At 53.9% G+C, this 23,592-nt stretch overlaps 1 protein-coding gene across 1 annotated transcript; it reads left to right on the top strand.

Annotated features, from left to right (window-relative positions):
* Positions 1 to 6,081: 6,081 nt before the first annotated feature.
* On the top strand, positions 6,082 to 6,453 carry LOC120662497. Its single transcript, XM_039941632.1, has one exon. The coding sequence runs from the start codon at positions 6,082 to 6,084 to the stop codon at positions 6,451 to 6,453; it is 372 nt and encodes a 123-aa protein (XP_039797566.1).
* Positions 6,454 to 23,592: the final 17,139 nt, after the last annotated feature.

Below are 23,592 nucleotides of genomic sequence, written 5' to 3'. Positions count from 1 at the left end.
AGGCCAAGCTAGAGCAGGAGCGCAAGCTGAGGAAGGAGCAGGCCGCTATGTTCCAGAACATGGTGGCCTGGGTCTAAGGACTTGGCGTGTCGGTAAACTATGGACCGCCGCCTCCTTTCGCCTTTCCACCTCAGCCCTACTTTCCTCCGGGACCTGGAGGCACTCCTGTGAGTATGCTTTGTTAGTAGGTATTGTTATATCTTTGTTATGCTTCTTTAATTTATGTGTTCCTATTTGCAGAATCAGTCGTGGAACGCATCCAATGGCCCTCCTCCGGACCAGAACTCGCTGACGGCGCAGTGGCCAACTTGGCCCTCCGGATCTGACCAGTGAGTGACTTGTAGTACTAGTGGTCTTGTGGTATTAATCGTGGACATGTTCTATGTATCGGGCTCGTTCTATGTATCGGGCTTGTTCTATGTATCGGACATACTTGTGGTTATATTTGTGTCGTACTTGTTCTATGTATCGGACTTATGATATATGTGATGGACTTGTGTTATTTGTATCGGTGCTATTGTGGTATTTGTCAATTATATATTTATTATAATAACTGCTTGTAATGTCCCTATATTGTGATATATTTTTGTTATATTTGTATCGAAAAAAGAGAAAACAGGAACAAAAAAAATATGGTCACTTTTCCGAGTGCATAAGCCATAACACTTGGCAAAGTGACCATACAGGGCATGCATTAAACCTACTTTGCCGAGTGCTAAAGCCCTGGCACTCGGCAAAGATTTGAACTTTGCCGAGTGCCGAACCCCTGGCACTCGGCAAAGATTTGAACTTTGTCGAGTGCCGAACCCCTGTCTCTCGGCAAAGTTTAAATCTTTGCCGAGTGCCGAGTGCCCGTCACCGTCGCCCCACGTGGCCATTTTGCCGAGTCTCGTTTGGCTCTCGACAACCTCTTTGCCGAGTGCCCAAAAAAAGACACTCGGTAAAGCCCACTTCGCCGTTAGGGGCTTTGCCGAGTGGGCTTTGCCGAGTGTTACACTTGGCAAAGTTTTTGCCTAGAGTATTCCGGCATTTGCCGAGTGTTTCTGGCACTTGGCAAAGTTCCAGAATCCGGTAGTACATCAAGAGTTGGCCAAAATTCTTCAAAATGAAATCTAGCTTTGGCAGGTTGCACATCATTCAACCCCAAAAGTAATGGACAGTGGTCAGAGCCATCAGATACACTGCTTTGCAGGAGACAATTTGGGAAAAGTTGTTCCCATTCAGCTGAGTAGAAAACTCTATCGAGCTTGACAAGTGTAGGAGTGTCCTGCTGATTGGACCAGATAAATTTTCGCCCTTGCAAAGGTAGTTCTTTCAGTGTTCATTAATCAAACGACGAAATCTGCCCATCGTTGCTCTATTGAGATTCCCATTATTTTTATCTTCAGCACTTGTGATGAGATTGAAGTCCCCAAGAACTGTCCGTGGTCCCTAGCAAGCAGATCGCACACAACGCAGTTCCTGCATAAAGAGGAGTTTGTTATCATCGCCTTGGGCCCGTACACACAAGTCAGCCACCAGGGTTGGATGTTGTTAGGAGAGAACTGAATGGAAAGGCTGTAATTATCAATTCGAGTAGCGTTGGCTGGGCCAAGTCCGTGACGCCAAACTACCACAATTCCTCCGCTTGCACCAATAGCCGGTAAGTCAATCCAATTGGTGAAATCAGAACCCAGCATTGAAAGAATAGCGCCTATGGGCATAGCTGACATTTTTGTTTCTTGTAAACACACGATATCAACCCTTGAACATGAAACCAAATTTCTTACTGCATCTTGGCGTGCAATAGAATTGAGTCCACGTACATTCCAACATAAGATTCTTGACGGATTCATTTCCAACAAGGTGGGTGAGATACGATCACGGTAGAAAATCAGTGGGAAGATGTCAGTGCTTCCAGCTCTTCCTCATCAGGGGCTGCCCACCCGAAAAGAGCAGCCAAAGCCATAACATATGTGTCTGGTAGCTTGCAGGAAGAAGAAAAGAGCCTACTATACTCCTCCAGACTTTGCTGATCAATGCCTTCTGTCTCCCCAATGAGGTCCAAAGCACGCATCATCTTTTTCTTTGCTCTTGAGGAAGGACCAGTACACGGGGTTTCTTGTCCAAAACCAGATATACGGCGGCTGCGTCGCAGAGGAGCAGGAGCAGTGTCGCGGGAGCACAGTCTATTGGCCCTCGGAATGGGCAGGATTTTCACTGTCTTCTTCGTCATTCTGGTCAAGAAGTGTGCCCTCGGGGACGAGGCCGGGGAGCTGCGATCTGGAGAAGTTGTCACTGAAGCATCACGTACGCCGCCTCGGCATCCGGGTGTAGACAATGAGATCATCGGGGAGGATCCGCTAGTGTAGCGCAGGGGCAATCAACGGACAAGCAGGTGGAGAAGAGGGGGCGCCGCTACGGCGCTACCCCCGTCTTTGCCACCGTGGTAGTCACTGGGGGCATGCATGCCTTCTATGTGCACTGGTTGCACGTCTTGGATGTGAGCAGGTTGTTCATCGAGGAAAGCGGCCGCCACCGAAGCCCCGGGGGCCGGAGGTACGCCGTCGACGGGACACAAGTTCACCGGAGGCGCACCATCAATGGCCAAGGATGGAGGCACGCCATCAACAGTGGACAAGACCACCGGAGGCATGTTATCCAGTACAGAGCAATTCGCAGAGGTGTCAATCACAGCCACCGCAGGGGTCACCGCGACCTCTGGCAAAGGAGAGGCAGTTAGCTTGTATGGAGGCGCGTCCGTGGCGCCCATGCTTGCCGTGGTATGCACGGCTACAGCATCCGTTGTGGACAGAAGCAGCGGAGGCTCATCCGTCACGATCGGAGGTGCCGGGGTCGTGGACATGTCGAGCAGCTCGTCCACGATGTCTGCAATGGGTTCGCCCACCAGGACGCCGATCTCAGGGACCGAAGGAATGCCATCAATGGCGGACATAAGCACCGCACGGTCTGAGACGCAGGGGTCGTGAACATCGGAGACGCAACAGCCGAGTTCCTGATGTCCTCAAGCTCCAGAGAGGCGTCTTGCATGTGAGGGGTGGACGCGGAGGCTGGAGCAGATCCATCCACGGTGGCCGCGGGCACGAGTTCAGCTTCGTCGACAGTCACGAGCGCCGTGGTTGCACCCGATGCAAGAAGTGTGACGGGCGTGGACTCTGGATTTCTGTCTGTGGGCCCAGAAATGTCGTCCACGCAAGCTGGTGCCGAGTTCGATGTGACGGGGGAAACCGAAGTCGTCGCTGCGGCAACGGCCGAGGGACCCGAGGCATTGGGAATGGCTCCCGCCGCCGCAGACGCCTCGGAGCTCTCACACGGTGCCGCCCGGGGGGCAGGAGCGGAAAAAAATTGGGTGCGGATGGTCCTCACCCGGCATCGTGCGAACGCCCAATCAAATTATGACGCGTGTACAGGCTTGGGAATTCCGGCTTGAACTAGCTCGCCAGCCTCCCGGTGTTGCTGGCTCGGCTCGCTTTTCCATCCTCACGCAAGGTTCTTCCCCACCGCATCTCGCACGGCACCCGTCCGCCGCCCGCGCTCGCTCTTAGGGCCGCGAGGCCGCCCGATGTTGCCGTCGCTTCCGCCGCCCCGGAGGTCGCTCGCTGCTGCCGCCGCCCTGAGCTCGTCCGCCACCAGCCTCCTCGCCGTTTGCCGCCACCGCCGATGGAGCATGTCTGCCGCCACCAGCGGAGGCCGGAGCGCCCCGCGAGGACCGGAGGATGGTGGTGCCGGTGGAGGTGAGGATGCCGGTGGCAGAGGCGGCGCTGCTCCTGTCTGTGCTCATCGCTTGCGCAGAGGTCGCCACGGGCGGCGGCGCGACGATCTGCGACACGGCCAAGTGCAGCAAGGGCAGCTGCAGCGAGCTGCCGGGGCCAGTCCCCTTCATGACTACCTCGTACAACTGCACCTAAGACCGTCGTAGCTTTCACCCGTGAGCATTCAAGGGTATCGTATCCACAGGGAACGTGTGTGCACTAACTCCTAACTTAGTCGGTCCAAGGACACACCAGGATATGTGGCGAGGATAGAGAGAATTCCCGCGGTAGCACTAAAGATGAGTTAAAGGTCGATCTCTCGGGCAGAATACTCGCTTCGGGCACCGGCTTACCCCTGAAATAGTCAGGAGACTCCGACCAACAACTCTACGCTATATCCGAATGTGGAGGACTACGAAGGACCGACAGGGCTGTCACCACCTACGGCCTACCTCACATACTGTTGGATATAAGGCAAACGAAGGTAACCCTTAACCCAGACACCATGTCTGTGCTACTGATTAGTACCATAGTCTAACTACGTTTGAGCTCCCGTAGCAAACTATGGCACTCTGTATAAATACAGAGCGACGAATCCGCGAATAAGAGAACTGATCTCACTCAAGCAATAGTACTATGCAATACAAGAATTATAAATACTAACTTACTCATACCAGAGGAAGCCAGCTTCCGTAGAGGTACAAGACCGGAGAAGACTGCCGACAGGCCCGGCGCTTCCCCGAACTACTCCTCACCCTCCTCCTACTCTAAGCACTAGCCTAGGCAGGGCCTCGCCTTTGGAATCGAGCACTACATCTTCTCTTGTGAAGGAGGAAGAGGACTTGGTGGTGTGTGTGAGAGGGGGTGAGGGAGGCCTCTTATATAGTGCCCTGAGGTCGGTTCCCGCCAAGATAAATATGGAAACATCATCAACCGCCTTCAGGAGGATCAGAATCGCTTTCCCGCCAAAATGCACCTGGACACGTGCTTGTCCAGGTTCGGCCGAACCCTTGGTTCGGCCGAACCAAGGGTTCGACCGGCCCCACTTTGCCGCCTCTGGCCACCGTCTTTCTCTGGTACACTGCCTAGTGGGTCCTGATGTCAGATGGTCGGTGCCGGGGCTTCGTTGGTCGGTTTGGTCTGTCAGGTGGGCCTCTTTTGGATAGGTTACGCAGGATGCGATCTTCTGTGGTTTCGTCTGCGTATTCTTCATGTTTTCATCTTATTTCCGACTTGTGTCCCTGCAATCAATAATTCACCAACACTCGTCGAATTCGTTAGTAATAACTCCTATCACTACTGTTGATGTTCATTTTTCATGCTTATATGTAGGAGTTTGACGGCATATATTTTGGACTTAACAGCCATCAACAAACCCAACGAGTCCCTCCGCGACTACATCAAGAGGTTCTTCGCTAACCGTAATACCATTACAGTGGTTGATGACAGGGATGTTATCCACCACTTTCACCAAGGCCTCCATAGCATCGAACTATGGAGGAAGATATTCGAGAGCAACCCCAAGACCGTGGACGACATGATGACGGTCGTCAACAAGCACACCAACATGGAAGATGCCGAGCGAGCCCACCGCCGGCACAAGTCCAAGAACGACTCCTCCAAGCGTCCCTCTCAGCGGGATAACCGCTCGGAACGCCGACGCGACGATCGTCCACCTCGTCATGGGAAGAAGCACGACCGCGCCGAGTCGTCCAAGAACCGAGACCGCAAGCGTGGCCCCAAGAACACCGTCGCCGTCGCCGAGAGGTCCCAGTTCCGCTCCACCCTCAACCAAGCGGACCTGGATCGGCTCCTGGATGGCAAGTGTCCTTGGCACAAGGACGCAAACCACACCGCCCGGGAGTGCCGAGCACTCTCCAACGGAGTCGTCAAGCACGATGACTCCAAGCGACCCTGCCGCGATGATCGCGACAGGCCGAGTGGTTCCAGAACCACCCGGGCGCGCCCACGGAGGCGCAACTAGCCCAGGCGAGATGATGATGAGTAGAGGGAAGATTCCCCAGGGAACTTCCAGGAAGAAGACAGGGCCGTCAACTTCATATTCGGCGGCCCCAGCAAGCCATCATGCCGGCGCGAGCTGAAGCTGGATGATTGCGAAGTCAACCTGGTGTTCAAACACCTGGTTGAACCCCTATGGTGGTTGGAGACGCCGATCTCCTTTGACCGCCACGACCACTGGGTCCACCTGCCCAGGCCGGGTGCCTACCCTCTCGTGGTCAGCCCGGTGGTCAGCTAGGTCCGCCTGGCCAAGGTACTCGTCGACAGTGGGAGCGCCCTCGACATCATCTTCACCAACACGTTGGAGAGCATGGGCTACGACATGACCTCCCTGGTCCCACCCGACCAGGCCTTCTACGGCATCATCCCCGGAGCCGGGTCGACCCCGGTTGGCCGGGCCACCTTGCCGGTCACCTTCGGCACCCGTGACAACTACCGCACCGAGTACATCAACTTCGAGGTCGCCGAGTTCGAGACCTCCTACGACGCCATCCTGGGAAGAACCTCACTCGCCAAGTTCATGGCGATCCCCAACCACACATATCTTCTCTTGAAGATGCCAGCTCCAAAGGGGGTCCTCTCGGTCTACGGAGATCTGCAGACCTCCTACGCGTGCGAGGCCAAGAACATTGAGCTCTCCGACACCCTGGAACGATCCAGGAACTCGGTTCTTGTTGCCTAGGCAGCAAAGAACCTCCCGGCGGACCAGCAACAGATCCCCGAAAAGGAGTCGACTTCCGAGTCGCAGCTCGCGCTAGCCGTGGCGACCAAGACCATCGTCCTCCGGGACGAAGAGCCGGACAAGACTGTCGAGAGTCCCAAGGGAGGAAGGTGCTCACCTCTTTCCTCCGGGAGAATTGGGACATCTTCGCATGGAAGCCATCTGACATGCCGAGAGTCCCAAGGGAGGAGGCTGAGCACTCCTTAGACCTTGACACGAAGGCGAGACCCGTCAAGCAATGGCTCCACCGCTTCACGCAGGATCGAAAGGAGGCTATTAGGGTAAAAGTAACCCGGCTCCTTGCCGCCGATTCTATCAGAGAAGTCGCACACCCAGATTAGCTGGCAAACCCAGTCCTTGTAAAAAAGAAAAAATGGTGAATGGAGAATGTGTGTTGACTATACCGATCTCAACAAACACAACCCTAAAGACCCCTTTCCTCCACCACGCATCGACCAGGTCGTCGACTCGACGGCCGGGTGCATTCTCCTCTCTTTTCTTGACTGTTACTCAGGGTACCACCAGATAGCCCTCAAGGAGTCGGATCAAGAGAGGACGTCCTTCATCACCCCTTTCGGGGCTTACTGCTACAACACCATGACATTCGGCCTCAAAAATGCCGGCGCCATCTACCAGAAGGCCATTCAGAGATGCCTTCAGGGGCAGATCGGGCGCAACGCTCAGGCCTATGTCAATGACATTGTCGTCAAGACAAAACATAATGATTAGTTCATTATGGATCTCTCCGAGACTTTTGAAAATCTCAGGAAATTCAAATGGATGCTCAACCCGACCAAGTGTGTGTTCGGTGTCCCATCCGAAAAACTACTCGGCTTCATTGTCAGTAGCCGGGGCATCGAAGCCAACCCCACCAAGATCAACGCCATCAGGTTCATGAAGCCTCCTAGGAGCAAAAAGGAGCTGATGAAGCTCACAGGGTGCTTGGCCGCCTTGAGTAGGTTCATAAGCCGACTCGGTGATAGAGGCCTACCCTTCTTCAAACTTCTCTGGATGTCCGATAAGTTCGAGTGGAACGACGATGCTTCCAAAGCATTCCAGGAGCTCAAGGATTTTCTCACCTTGCCACCTGTCCTAACAGCACCAGAAGACGGGGAAATCCTCCTCCTGTACATCGCCGCTACCACCAACATGGTGAGTACGGTCCTGGTCGTCGAGTGAGATGTGCCGGGTCACGTCTACAAGGTGCAGCGACCGGTTTACTTCATCAGTGAAGTACTCGGCGAGTCCAAGGCACGCTACCCCCAAGTGCAGAAGCTGCTATACGTCATCCTCATCACATCAAGAAAGCTTCGGCACAACTTTCGGGCCCACAAGATCAAGGTGGCCTCATCCTATCCACTCGGCGACATCCTGCACAACCTGGACGCCAACGGCCGAGTCGTCAAATGGTTAGTAGAACTCGGCACCTTCACGATTGAGTTTATGCCATGATCCACAATCAAATCTCAAGCGTTGGCCGACTTCGTCGCTGAATGGACCGAGATCCAAGACCCTCCACCCGACACCAGATCCGAGCACTGGATCATGTATTTTGACGGCACCCTCAACCGTGATGGAGCCGTCGCTGGAATCCTCTTCATCTCCCCAAAATGTGAACAACTCAAATAAGTCCTCCTGTTACTTTTCAAGGCTACCAACAATGCTGCTGAGTACGAAGCTCTCATCCATGGTCTCCGGATCCCTGTCACACTCGGCATCAAGCGTTTGTTGGCTTACGGTGAGTCCAAAGTCGTCATACAACAAGTCAACAAAGATTGGGATTGCACCAAGGAGAAGATGGACGCCTACTGCTGGGATATTAGAAAGCTCGAAGCTAAATTCTATGGTCTGGAGTTCCACCACGTTCCTAGGGACGACAACGTTGTGGCGGACGTTCTGTGCAAGCTCGGATCCAAGCAGTCCATCGTACCACCTGGCGTGTTCATTCAAGCACTCAACAGCCCTACGGTCAAGATGGAAGAGGAACCTCCCACAAAGCCCGACTTGGTCCCGGCCATAGGGCAGGAGGTTCTGACTCTCGACGCTGACTAGTGCTCCCCCATCATCGACTTCATCAAAAACAACAAAAGCTACTCAAAGGGAAAGGAGCACGAGAAGCTTGCGCTCCGATCCAGCAACTACGTCGTTATAGGAATCGAGTTGTTCAGGCACTCGGCATCCTCAGGAACCCTGTGCAAATGCATCACATAGGATGAAGGAGTCCGACTCCTTAGCGATATCCACTCGGGTATCTGCAGCAACCACGCGGGCGCCTCTACCCTCGTGGGGAAGGATTTCCGATCAGACTTCTACTGGCCCACGGCACTGGCCGATGCTCGAAACATTGTTAGGCGATGTCCCGAGTGCCAGTTCTTCACCAAGCAACAGCACGTCATAGCTCAGGCCCTACGGACTATACCGCCTTCCTGGCCATTCGCTTGTTGGGAACTCGACTCGGTGGGACCCCTAAAGACGCCAGTCGGCAGATACAGCCACATATTCGTGGCGATTGACAAGTTCACAAAATGGATCGAAGTTAAGCTAGTGACAACCACTACAGCAGCCAAGGCAGCCGAGTTCATCGATGAGATATCACACCGATTCGGAGTGCCTAATCGGATCATCACCGATCTGGGTACTTCGTTCACGGGCTCCGAAGTCTAGGACTACTGCTAAGAGAGTTGCATCGACGTCAACTACGCCTCTGTAGCGCACCCCAGGTGCAATGGCCAAGTTGAAAGGGCCAATGGCTTGATCCTCCAGGGGCTCAAGGCCAGAATTTTTGATCCAGTCGAAAAATACGGTGCAAAATGGCTCCAAGAACTACCCAGAGTAGTCTGGGGGCTCCGCACACATAGAAGCCGGGCTATCGGCTATTCGCCATTCTTCATGGTGTACGGTTTTGAAGCAGTCTTGCCATCGCACATAGCTTTTGGTGCTCCGCGCATCCAGAACTACGACGAAAACGAAGTCGAATCGACTCGATGCACTGACATGGACTCGGCAGAGGAGCACCACCTAACGGCCTCCATACAACATGTGAGATATGAGTAGCAGCTCCGGCGCTATCATGATCGCAATGTCCACGAGCGTGACTTCAACATCAGTGACCTGGTTCTACGACGAATCCAGTCGACTACCGGCGCTCACAAGATGTCCTCCCCATGGGAAGGGCCCTTTGTAGTCAGTGGGATAGTGATTCCCGGAACCTACCCCTTAGAAAGACTAGACGGTACAGACGTGGGTAACCCATGGAATATCGAGCATCTACGCCGCTTCTATCCGTAGAAGCATACAAAATGCAAAGCTATGTACCCATCTACTCATTTAATAAAGTTTGTCGCATTTTATACATCACATTCTACTTGCTCTCGTTCTTTACCGAGTCGTTACCAACACGCTCGGGGGCTGTGTCTCGGCCACCCAGCCAGTCCCCACTCGGAGTCCGACCAGTCAGACAAGAACAACCCGGTCTGCTCATAATGAACACAGCCGAGTACGTTCTAGAGCCAGTCTGTGTCACCCTAATTCACAGCGCATATTGATGATCAGCTCTCAAGCGCTGTCAAGGGCTCAGAGTCCGCCCTCCACCTACTCGGTAAATTCAAAAAAGGGCACGGACCGTGGCATAGCTTAAAAGCAAATAAAAATAAACATTATTTACATAAATATTGTTTTTAATTCGGTCCATCCTGGTCAACTTTTCTTGCAGCAAAATAAACAACAGAAATCCCTGGAGACCGGCAGCCTACAGCTCGGCCACGATGCGCTCAACAATCTCCAGGACAGCGGCGTGGTTGGCCTCCCAATCTGCCACGGAGCAGTCTTCAGGGATGCCATCTCCCACCGGATCCAGATCCGCCTCTGGGAGATGGGACTTCACCAGTCCCAGTGTGTGTTGCACAGCATCCCTGGCAATCCCCTTGACGAAGGCCTCCAGTCGGCCACGGGACGCCTCCAGCCTCTCAGACAGGCTCTCGGCCGCCACCACGCCCTCGGGCTCGAACGCCCCAAGCAGAGCCTCCAGCGGCCTGCTCAGGCGACCCAATATCGCCCAGCCCTGCGCCGCCTCCCCCTCCGCTTATGCAAAAAGCACTCGGCTGGGTCAGCCCAAGCCGCAAGAACAACATATAGAAACAAGTCGTATGATTTCCGAATCGTACCTCATCGAGCCTGCTGCTCCAGGAGAAGCTTCTCTTCAGTGGCGGCCTCCCGGGCCTCAGCCACCTCTTGGAGTTTCTGCAGCTCCTCGTTGGCCTTGGCGCAGGCCTCTAGCTCTAAACAAAAAGCAAGTCAGAGGCAAAACAGCGCAAAAAGGACTCGGTAGGCATTGACCCGATTCCTTACCGCGCTTCTCCTTGCGCAGAGCCTCCTCGGCCTTCACCCTCTCGGCCTCCAACTGGCGGCTCTGCGCCTCCATCTCGGCCACCCTGGCCTCGAGCTCTGTCACTCGGCCGATGGCGGTGCTCCCCTCGGCCAGCTCCTGAGTGGCCTGCTCCGACTGCTCCACTAGAGCCTAGAGAACAACTCGGCGTTACAAGGTGACACCTACAAGAACAAGTCGGCTACACTAAGAGCGAGGCAGGAGACTTACCTCGACCCACTCATGGGTCACCTTGGCGCACTCGACTAAGTGGTCGCTGAGTGAATCGTCCTCCTCGGCCTCCTCCCTAACCGACGGGGTCCTGGCCCCCTCGGAGGGCTCGTCCTGGGTCCTCTTCGCCTCGATGGCTAGGACCTCTTCAGTCCTCACCACCTCAATGGCCGGGACCTCGCGGGCCTCGACCACCACGTGCTCCGCCCTTCCGTCAAGGGGCGAGTCTTGCATCTCCACATCCAGAAGAGGAGGGGAGACCCTATTGCTGGCCTCCTCCTCCTCCTCCTCCTTCTTCTCCTCCTCACAGCAGGTGCGGCTCTTCGCCGGACTCGCCCACGGCGAGGCCAGCAGCGCGGCATCACCGGAGCCGCCCTCGGTGGACGACTCCCCCGCCTTCCTCTTAGCGCCGCTGAGCGACGCCCTCCTACATCAACCAAAAAGGCGCTCAGCATAGCTCCAGGAATGAAAAATCAAGCAATAATCAAGACTCAGATCCAGAAACTTACCCGCCGCTCCAGCGCAGTGCGAATTTGAGCTTTAGCGGTGCGGCCGGCTGAGCCCCAGAACTGGGACGCGGGGGTGTCACTTCCCCGCATAGCTAGCCCAGTCCTTGGGCTGCTTCTCTCTCGGCTTAGGGGCTGGCCGACGCCGACCCCACTGCAGCAGCAGCCGGGGGCGTCGACGCTCCCCGGACCTTGCTCGTCCCCTTGGGGGTCGAGCTCCTCAGCGACCTCTGCGCCGCCGTCAATCCCGCCTTTGATATCGGGATCTTCCTCACGGCACGGCGCGTCTTCCTCCTCGGGGCGGCTAACGATGGCGGCCCCGAGGCTCCGGTGATCTCCACCTCCGACTCGCTCCCCACAGAGGAGTCGGAGGAGAACTCTACCTCCCCCTCCACCGGCTGGCGCAGCTCGATGGGGGCGGCGACATCTTTGCCAGGACCCCCCTCAGGCAGAGGAGCGGGGGATTAGTACTCCATGACTTTAGCCTGCAGAAGATCCGAGTTGCATTACAACCCAATGGGTGCAGTTGGAAAAACAGAGCTAAAGTAGAGGAAACAACTCGGAAATTAACAAAACGACTCGGAAGATTTGAGAAGACTTACAGCGTCGGTCAGCCGCTTCAAGCAGAGGGCTTTTGGGCAGCCCTTTTCCTGGATCTGCCCCGCCATGATGCAGGCGACCCGGTTCGCGATCTCATCTCGGGGGACTTTGCGTTCCTGCCCCCGGGTTGGGTCCTGACGACCCCAGTACTCGAAGGCCGGGTGGACCCACTCCTAGATCGGCTGCGTGAGCCGCTTGCAGAAGGAGAGGGCCATCACGGCCCTTGTTAGACCTTGCGCCGACAAGTCAGCGATCTCCTTGAGGAGGCGCTCCACCTGCGCGCATATCCTCGGTGGTCGGCGGCTCCTCCCAGCACGCCTTGTACTACGGCGCGCACCACGCGCCGGGAGGCAGGGCGCCGGGTTCAACACCACGAACCATTCCTGCGCCCACCCCTTGTTGGTGTCGCGGAGCTCGAAGTCAGGGTAGACGCTCCCCTGGCGCAGCGAGAAGGTGGCCCCGCCCACAACGTTCCGGCAAACATTGGATGGGTGCCCCTTGAGGCGGTACAGAGCCCGTCACAAATTGAAGTGGGGAGTGATCCCCAAGTACCCCTCGCAGAGGTGGATGAAGACAGCAATTTGGGCAATCGAGTTGGCTTGAGATGCGTTACCTCGAGCCCGTAGAAGTGAAGAAGCCTGCGGAAGAAGGCTCCCGTGGGTAGCATGAAGCCCTTCTCATAAAAGGACTTGAACACGGTTGGCGCTCCTTAAGTACCCATTTTATCCCTTGTTTATCCTTGATAATGGCATGAATTCAATATCAAAATCACTAACCGTCCTAACCCCGGCCTAATTATTGGTCATTTTCACATATGCACATATATTTTGGAGGAACTCTGTTTTTGCAGGTTTTTGGCCTATTTTGGAGCATGAAATGACGAGGCCCGTGATCGAGCGCTAACACGGAGAAAGACGAAGGCCAAAGCCCATGTTGATTCGAAGCACATTCATGCACATCCATCCTCCAAGAGAGCCCAAAGGAACAAGCCCACGAAGATGAGATCAAGATACTTCGGGATTAAGCAAAGCAAATGAAGATTTAAGGAAGGATTCCCTATCCTATCCTTTCCTCGAAGATATCTCCAAGATAACAACGTCCAAAGGGGTGCAATTGTGAAGGACAGAAACTCTAGAAGATGCGAGGAGTCTACACGCCAAAAATGAGACCGAGGCGAGCCCGAAAAGGGGTAGGCTGGTCGGCCTAGGCCCATGGGGCCGGCCGGCCCAGCCCTTTTCTGAGGCGGTTTGCCTTCCCCTTCGACCGGTGGCTTCCTCGGCTTATAAATAGCTCGCACCTTATTCAACTCGGGGCATCCATCCAACCAGAACTCGACGAAAACCTAGGGCCAAGACCGGAGGGAGACGACGGCCGCCGCAAGTCTTCGAAGTTGTTTAGGAGATGGCTTAGGCCATCCCTAGCCGCCATGGCCTCCCTGCGTGGTTGTGTCATGGTGGAGTTCATGAGCTAGTTGGAGTCGTCAATGGTGTATACACAGTGGTGGCGATCCAAACGAATCTATTATGTGAGTAATGTCTTCATGTCATCCGATCTATTTAGCGATCATGTCTCTCCTCTTTTGATTTCGTTCTTGCTTTGGGTGCGCTTATTCCTAGATCTATTCTCGAGATAGATTGCATGGGGTGTTCTTGTAGCTATGCTGGCTAGGAGTTCATACCGGATCTACCCAAAGGGGGTTCGACTTGCTTCAGGGTATCCCGTTGAAAGGGGTGGCGTCGTGACAGGCCGTTGCCACTTAGTAGGTTGGGTATCGAGGGATCGGATTGGAGGTTTTGATTTAAAGAGGCTTTGGATGAGATGCATGTTGAGCTTACTCGTTTAGCTAGAACTACAACTAGAATGCGTGTGATAGGTTTAGTCATGCCTTCGGTCATGCTTTATCCTTACCGATGTTCATGGATGAGATCAACCTTCGTACATCACTCATATCTATCAAAGGTTCACCTTTTATATGCAATTAATGCTTCATGTTAGGATAGATCTGTTAGATTAGATGGAAAACCCTAGTAAGTTCATTGTCGATCCACGGATTGATAAACCTTGGGGGAATACTCTAAGGGAAAAGCTACCACGAACCGTGCGCTTGCGGTATACAAATCGGGGGCGTTAGTGAACGTCAACAAACACGACCGTCTGGTCCGTGACCTCCGACGGGAACTCCTCCCCATAGCAGCACCGCCACCCAGAGATCTGCTTCTCCGGAAGGATGCCACGCTCCACCATGTCCTGGATGTCGCTCTCTTGGAGCGTACACTTCTGCCAGGATGATGACGGCGGCGGAGCTTCTCCAGCGCTCCCCGAGGTCGAGGGTGATGACGCAGCAGGTGTGGCGGCCTTGGCGATGGCGGCGAGGCTCAGGTGAGGGGTAGAAATCGTGAGGAACGAGGAAGCCGAGAGCTCTGGAAACTCGCCGAGTCGACAAGGTGGAGGAAAGCTCCGGAGCGCTCGGGAACAGGGTGGCCGCTCCGTGCCGCCTCCCCTGTTTATATATCGGAGGCTTCACAACGGGCAGATTTGAAATCAACGGCCGGATCGGATCGGGCTGGGAATCTTACGGTGGACGAAGCGGGATAAACGGTAACTTTCCTTACCATTGCCCCTGACAGCCCCGCTCCACTGTCAGGCGCGTCAGATCCGCACGGGGAGATAATGGTTGGATTTTTACTGTGATGCGAATATGCTTCGAATATTCCGGAAACAACCCGGCGTGTCTCTGTGACCCAGCCAGGGCCTCAGGGCCCGGATGCTGTGACTACTCGGCGCGCCTCCATGAATTTGCCATCGACCCTGCTTGGGGCTGGGCGCCACTTACGACTCGGCGTGTCTCCGTGACCCAACCAGGGCCTCAGGGCCCGGACACTGTGACTACTCGGCGCGTCTCCGTGACTCTGCCAGCGACCCTGCTCGGGGGCTGGGCGCCACTTATGACCCGGCGTGTATCCGTGACCCAGCCAGGGCCTCAGGGCCCGGACGCCGTGACTACTCGGTGCGTCTCCGTGACTCCGCCAGCGACCCTGCTCGAGGGCTGGGCGCCACTTACGACCCGGCGTGTCTCTGTGGCCCAGCCAGGGCCTGAGGGCCCGGACGCCGTGACTACTCGGCGCGTCTCAGTGACTCCGCCAGCGACCCTACTCGGGGGCTGTGCGCCACTTACGACCCGGCGTGTCTCCGTGACCCAGCCAGGGCCTTAGGGCCCGGATGCCGTGACTACTCGGCGCGTTTCCGTGACTCTGCCAGCGACCCTGCTCGGGGGCTGGGCGCCACTTACGACCCGGCGTGTCTCCGTGACCCAGCCAGGGCCTCAGGGCCCGAACGCCGTGACTACTCGGCGCGTCTCTGTGACTCCACCAGCGACCCTGCTGGGGGGCTGGGCGCCACTTACGACCCGGCGTGTCTCCGTGACCCAGCCAGGGCCTCAGGACCCTGAAATCGGAACTACTCGGAAAGTCTCAGTGACTCAGACCAGGGCTTCAGGGTCAGGGAACCGAGTTGGATTCACATGTTACGGTTATCTCAAGGTGGCTAAGGACCGGTACCCCCAGGGGATCGGTGCAACAAAAACGTTTGCTGAGTGCTCAGGCATTCGGACCAATAAGAGTTAAAGATTAGTTCTTTGACCCTCGAAATGCTTCTCTGAAACCTTTCAAGGCTCGGGGGCTACACCCAACGGGTGCGCCCAGGGGTGCATCCCGTTCTGGATCTACAATAACGACAGGACATTTATAATGAGCACCGAAGGACTTCGTTCAATACGACAAGGTTCAACTCGGACCTCCAGCGCTCGGGGGCTTGACAGAGGTAGATCTATGTACCTGCTGCCGAGTGGGGTCCCCGAACCCGGGAGACTACCCTGCTCGGTGACTCGCTACGACTACTCAGCGTGCAAGACTCGGCTACGCGCGGAAAGGATCTTCAGTAGATTATGATGAGAGGCTCCAACTAGAAGCCCGGATATTTAGGGATCTTAACCGACCTCCTTCCTTGGAAAACAACTCGAGCATACCTTCCTTTTACCCCTACGGCTCCTAGTCTTTATAAAGGAGACGTGGGAAGACCCATAGAGAAGGCTTCTTTTTCACAGCATTCCACAAACCCTAATACAACACCGAACACAGGATGTAGGGTATTACGCTCATCGCGGCCCGAACCTATCTAAGTCCTTGCGTCTTCGTGTTACCATCGAGCTCTTGGTCCTGAGATCCCCATCCTGAAACTCTACCGCTAGGTACACCCCTAGTGGACTGGTCGGAATAGCAATCTGACAGTAGGGAATCACGTAACCGCGCCACCAGGTGAGGGGGTGAGCCACTAGAACGCACCGTGGCGGAGGGAGACGAACTCGCTGTCGCCGGCGGATTCTGCGTAGCAATGTTCGCCAGCAAGACCTCCTTGAAGGTGAGTTGGGTAACGCCGCCACCGGATTTGCCTGACCGGGGGGGGGGGGGGTCGTGACACCAGCGCAGCGCCTTGCTGCGGCTAGAAGGAGCACCAGGAGACGGCGAGGAGGCTGGGGAAGTGGCCGCCGGGGTCGGGGTGAGCGCCGGCGGGCTGGTGGGGCTGGCGACAACGGGGAGGGGAAGGGGAGAGGGCGGGGGCGGAGGCGAATGAGCCATCTCTCTGGTCCGGCTCTGCTCAACACTTCTCCTCATACACTCCCTATCCTATCCAACAAGTAGGTCGAAGGTGAAGTCCCACTACACCTCTTCTCCTCCAAGTGGTGGTGTGCATGTGGGAATAAGGGAATTGATGAGTAAATGGCTGTGTGGTGAATGTGTGTTGAGGGGGGTGGAGGAGGCCCCTTTAATATTTACTATGGAGTACGTTTACACCGCATTGTGATCGCCCTTAGAGCATCTCTAAGAGTGCCCAAAACTAACTCCTAAAATCAATTTTTGAATATGCAGAAGAAATTTCATGCTCCAACAGTAGCCCAAAAACCTTCTCAAAATTTCCGCGCGTCCAATACTTCCCCCATCACGTCCCAGATTTCAGCCTGCTCTCGGGGCGCCCAATCCCGACATTCACAGAGATCCCAAGAAAAATCTTTGTGCGCAGGTGTTTATCGGCAGCCCTGTTATCGCCATAAATTAACATGATTAATTTATGTGCCGAAAGCAAGATGGGCTTAAAGCAGAAGATTAAGAAGACTTGTAAATCGGCTCCTGCGTGAGCATCTGGGCCACATGGGCCATGTATCTTAGATTTAGTTTAAAGACTAGAGATAGAGTCCGATCGGGACAAGATTAGTTTAGATTGTTTCCCAAGTCTCCGGACTATAAATATGTACCCTATGTTATTCATGAAGGAGAGCGTCATCACGTCTCGCAAACAACAACTCTCGGTGCATCGCCACCCCTAATCCTAGGGTTTCATCCAAGTAAGCGCCATGCTGCCCTGATCGCTTCTCGCGATCAGGGCAGCGTTGTTCTTGCTTTTACCTTGGTATTACTCGTACTGAAGCGTTTTTGATGGCGAGTAATGCTAGTTATCTTGATGTTCGTAGCATGGCTTTTAGTAGATCTATCGTGCCTTGTTGTTTATCATCTACGAATATCATGTTGTCTCTGTGCAGTCACGTTTCAATCTTATGCTAGTTCTTGTTATATAGGATTAGTTGCACAGAGACGACACCCTGCTTCTTTCATGTTTATTAGATCTGATCTGTTACGGTTTGCTCTTGTTCTCAAGAGTTGGCGTAATATCTGCTAGGTTAGGCCTTGCAAACGGGTTGGACGATCCGGTGGCGTCTTAGATGCTTTGCTTTAGTCTTAACGGGGAATTGATCTGGGAATCGGCTCTTGCTAGTTCTTAGGCCTCTATTTTGGTTATGGTTTAGTTACCTGTTACGTTTATTAGGCCCAGTCACGTGTAGGATGTTCCGATCTAGCAGTGAAGCCTTTACTGTTGTGGATTAGATCAATTAGATTTAATTGAAGCAGCCTTACAGTTATTTGATTTATTCATCAATATCCGGATAAATACAGATCCCATCTGACACCGGGACTCGATCGGCTCTTTAAAGCCGATGCAAGAGTCGTCCCGGGGAGCCGACCATGGCTCGGACTTATATTTCCACGTGTTTGTGTGTGCAGGTCAATCATCGCAAGCACGTCCGCACCTTCCTGATCGGGTATAGGTTAGGTGGCACGCCCTGCGTCTTCACAGGCCGCGGCGCGTTGCTGGAATTGCGGGCCGTCGACGAGGGAGCAGTGCCTGCCAGCGCCCTGGCGACCTCCCGGCTCTTCGTGTTGCCTGTCGCTGCTCGCCGGTGGGTTTCGACCGACAACACATTCTGGCATGCCCAGTGGGACACTTCTCGGCAACAATGTCCCACGTGCTGAGCCATCGGCCCCAGGAGTTCTTAGTGTGGAGCAGGTCAGTGTAATACTGAGAGACCAATTCGGCATCCTGCCCAAAAGGAAAGCGATCGGCTATTCCAAGCCGTATCCAAGTGACTATGACTTGATCCCACTGCCACCCAAATATCGGCTTCCTGAGTTCACCAAGTTCAACGGGTCAGAAGGAGCTAGCTCCATCGAGCACGTGAGCTGATACTTGACGCAGCTTGGGATGACCTCAGTGTCGGATCCGTTGAGGGTCCGGTTCTTCGGCCAATCTCTTATAGGCCCAGCTTTTGGATGGTATTCATCACTGGCTCCGGATTCGATTCGAACTTGGAGGCAGCTTGAAGATCAATTCCATACCCAGTACCACTCGGAGGCTGCTGAAGCTGGAATTGCCGACCTCGCCCAAGTCAGGCAGAAGCGAGGAGAGACTGTGTCGGAATACATACAGCACTTTAGGGAAGTCAAGAACTGATGCTACTCGTCGCGCATCACAGAGAAGGAGGCAGTCGATCTGGCTGTCCTGGGACTCGCTAAGCCGATCAAGGATGCGGCTTTTCAGTTGGAGTTCACATCTTTGGCACACCTGGTGCAGAAGCTTACAACATACGAACATTACCATCCTGAGCTGTACCAGGACAAGTTCAAGCGCCATGTAAACATGGCCCAGGCAGAAGAATCTGATGACTCTGGCGAGGAGCAAAAAGTAGCCGTGGCAGAGTGGACCCGGGGGGCAAACCCTGTCCCGTGCAAGTGGGTCAAACAGCAGGGGCTTGTGAAGGGCTTCGACTTCGACGTGACCAAGGCAGAGCAGATATTTGATCTGCTCCTCAAAGAAAAACAGCTGAAGCTCCCAGAAAATCACAAGCTACCAACGCCCCAAGAGTTGCAGGGAAGACTGTACTGCAAATGGCACCACTCGTTCACTCATTCCACGGGTGAATGCAAGGAGCTACGTCGTCAGATACAATCGGCTATCGAGCAAGGCCGATTAATCCTGGCTCAACACACGATGAAGGTTGACACAAAACCCTTCCCACAAGCTAACGTGGTGGAGCTGTCAGATTTCGGATCCAAGGGCCAGGATTTGGCGTTCCAGATCAACATGTTGGGACCCATGCGCCGCCATGACAAGCAGAGGAGAGAGGCTGCTTCTGGCAAACGGCCGCAGGATGAACGCAAGTTGGAACAACATCATGTGACTGAAGAGCAGGTGCATCACATCCGCAATCAGCTTCCAGCTTCTAATCGGCTTCTGGAAAAGTACCAGTACCAGTACAAGTTGCGCCGCCGATACGAATCGGAAGAGGACGAGTACGAGCACCGCTCAGGAAGGACACTGGGGAGACACCAGGCTATATGCGACCACTTGCACTGCCCGTTCTTCAGGTACTGTTGGAATTCCGGCATGAGCCGATTTCCTACTATAGATGATTGCTTGGAGTGCAGGCCTCGAGGACACCAGCAGGATGAGACATCAGTGTTCCAGCGCTTAGGGCCCGGAACACGTCATGATGACCGTGTGAGGAGGCCAACCAGGGGTGATTCCAAGCAAGAAGAAGAAGAAGACAGGTACCATCGTCCACGGTGGTGTCCTGACGGGCTTAATCGCTCGTAGAAGCGCAGAGTGCAGCGCTTGCGCAATCTAGAAGAGGCGGAAGCAAAGTACCTCGACGTGCTGAGGAAGGCGCGTCCGGATCTTGCAGAGCAAGTCAGGCGACCGTGAAGGGAGGAAAGGCGCCCTCCGAGAAAAGAGTGGCGCCCCAAGCAGACAAAAGCCGATGAGAAGCCATCGGCTGATGTGAACATGGTGTTCGTGCTCCCATCGGAGTTTCGGGCACCCCAACCGGAAGAATCGGCTATCTCACAGCTGGATCTGGGCCCACAGCCAATCATCTTCGAGAAGCCCAAGGAGAAAAGCTACAAGCACCTAAAGGGATTGTATCTCAAGGGCTTCATCAATGGCAAGCCTATGAACAGGATGTTGGTCGACACTGGTGCCGCAGTCAACCTAATGCCGTATTCTGTGCTGCGCCGATTGGGTCGTTCTTCTGCCGATCTGATCAAGACCAATGTGATGCTCAATGACTTCAACGGACAACCATCAGAGGCAATGGGGGTCCTTAATGTGGAGTTGACAGTGGGCTGCAAGACGATCCCAACTTCGTTCTTCATCGTCAACAGCAAAAGTACATACACGGTATTGCTTGGGTGGGATTGGATTCACGCCAACTGTTGTATCCCTTCTATAATGCATCAGTATCTCGTCCAATGGGATGGCGATGAAGTGGAGGTGGTCCGTGCAGATGACTCTAGCGAGGTCTCGCTCACAGACATGAACGCCTGGGATGCGGAAGGGCAGGAGCCGATCTCAGGGATCGCCCTGGAAGATTGTGATCGGATCGAGGCGACAAAAAACGGACTGAGGCTGGTCTTATCCACTGGCCTCACAGAATAGACGCATCCTGGCATGCCACGAGATGTAATAGAAATAGAGAGGCCGGTCCCAGCGATCGGCCCCAAAAAATAGAAAAATCCTGTGTGGGTTCGGAGTTGTTACATCGTGTGCACACGATGGCCTGCTCTGGCAGTTGGCCGCTCAACGACTATTTGGTTTCGAATGATAATGGAATTATAGAGGCGGCTAGCCCGTGCGGTTGGCCAGATAATTTTTCTTGTGGATAACGAAGACTCGCTTGCGTTCGCAGCTGGTTTTTCAGATGACGGCAAACTCGGATACGGGTTCACGTCAGCTGATGATTTGGAAGAGGTTGACATCGGTCCTGGGGATAAGCCACGGCCGACATTTATCAGCAAGAAGTTGGATCCAGCCTGGCAAGAGGAGATGATTGCACTACTGAAAGAGTACCGGGACTGTTTTGCATGGGACTACACCGAGATGCCCGGTCTGGACAGAAGCATCGTCGAGCATCGGCTCCCGCTTAAAAGAGGGTTTCGGCCGTTTCAGCAACGAGCACGTCAGATGAAGGCCGAAGTCCTAGAAGAAGTCAAGAAAGAGGTGGAGAAGATGCTGGATGCTGGGTTCATCAGGCCGTGCCGGTATGCAGAATGGATCTCTAGTGTGGTACCGGTGCAAAAGAAGGATGGCCGATGGCGTGTTTGCGTCGATTTTAGAGATCTCAACAGAGCGACGCCAAAGGACGAGTACCCGATGCCTGTTGCGGAGACATTGATCAACGCAGCTGCCGGCCACAAGATGATGAGTTTTATGGATGGTAATGCTGGTTACAACTAGATCTTCATGGCCCCAGAAGACGTGAACAAGACTGCGTTCAGAGTACCAGGCGCAGTCGGCTTGTTCGAATATTTGGTGATGACCTTTGGACTGAAAAATGCCGGTGCAACGTACTAACGTGCCATGAATTATATTTTTCATGATCTCATCTGCAAACTAGTAGAGATTTATATTGATGATGTTGTGGTCAAGTCCAAGTCAGCTGGGGGGCATCTAGAAGATCTGCGCCAAGTTTTGGAACGGACTCGAAGGTTTGGGCTCAAAATGAACCCAAAGAAGTGTGCCTTTGGTGTGTCGGCCGGTCAATTTTTGGGATTCCTGGTGCATGAACGGGGAATTGAGATTGGCCTGAAGAGTCAAGAAGCTGTGAAGACGATGAAGCCACCAACCACAAAGAAAGAGTTGCAGAAGCTCATCAGTAAAATTAACTTTGTCAGGCGATTTATTTCTAATCTGTCTGGGTGCATCGAACCGTTCATGGGTTTAGTAAAGATCAAATCCGATGACGAGTTTCGCTGAGGGGTAGAACAGCAGCAAGCTTTCAATGAAATCAAGGAATATTTGCCAAAGCCTCCAGTGTTGGTTCCTCCTCAGCAAGATAGGTCGTTCTATGTGTACCTATCCGTGGGTGACACTTCCATTGCTTCGGTGTTAGTCCAGAAGCACGATGGCCAGGAGAGGGTGGTTTTCTACCTCAGCAGGCGCATGTTAGACGCCGAGACCAGGTATCATGAAATCGAGAAGCTTTGTCTTTGCTTATACTTTACATGTACAAAGCTTCGTCATATTTTACTCTCAGTGGAAACAATTGTCATATGCAAATCAGATGTCATAAAACACATGTTGTCGGCTCCTGTCCTGAAAGGCTGACTGGGAAAATGGATGTTTGCATTATCAGAGTTCGATATTCGGTATCAGCTTACGAAAGCAGTCAAAGGACAAGCACTGGCGGATCTTGTTGCAGACAGGATCAGCACTGATATTGCTGCATTATTTATTCGTGCTTGGTCTATGTTTTTTGATGGATCGGCTTGTGATGATGGATGCGGTGTGGGAATTCTGTTGGTCTCGCCGCGTGGGGCGACTTACTCCTTTTCCATCAGAATGACCGCCCCATGCACCAATAATTTGGTGGAATATGAAGCCGTTCGCAAAGGGATGGAACTGCTCCTCGAAGCTGGTGCAGAAGTGGTGGAAATTTTTGGAGATTCAAAGTTGGTGATTTCTCAGCTCACGGAAGAATATAGATGTGAGGGCGAGGCTCTATTTCCGATATGGATGCAGTGCCGTGAGTTGATGTCACAATTCAGGTACATCAATTTCCACTGGATACGCAGAACTCTGAACAATGAAGCCAATGATTTGGCACAGATGGCTTCCGGGTATAGGGAAACAGCCGATGGAGTTGACGTGGAGGTTCAGTTTCTAGAACCCGGAGACTGGAGAGCCGATATCTTCAATTACTTGAAGGATTCGGCTCGGGGGGCACCCAGAAGGATAAGACTCAAGGCCATGAAGTATGTTCTGATAGGGGATAACATGTTCTACAGGACCTTGGAAGGACTACTGCTTAAGTGTCTGGGACCTTCAGAGTCAAATCGGCTCTTGCATAAGGTTCATGAAGGAGCCTGCAGTACTCATCAATCGGCTCACAAGATGAAGTGGTTGATTAGGCGATCGGGTTATTACTGGCCCACTATGCTTGAAGATTGTTTCAAATATTACAAAGGATGTCAGGCATGTCAGAGGTTTGGCAAAATTCAGATAGTGCCAGCGTCA

This window comes from Panicum virgatum, chromosome 2N (genome assembly GCF_016808335.1).
Source record: "Panicum virgatum strain AP13 chromosome 2N, P.virgatum_v5, whole genome shotgun sequence".
NCBI classification, from domain to species: Eukaryota; Viridiplantae; Streptophyta; class Magnoliopsida; order Poales; family Poaceae; genus Panicum; species Panicum virgatum.
This window is presented reverse-complemented; position numbering and strand designations above follow the sequence as displayed.

What these genes read in the sequence shown, in the direction of transcription:
- LOC120662497 (XM_039941632.1), top strand. Translation starts at nt 6,082, where the DNA reads ATGGGCTACGACATGACCTCCCTGGTCCCACCCGACCAGGCCTTCTAC.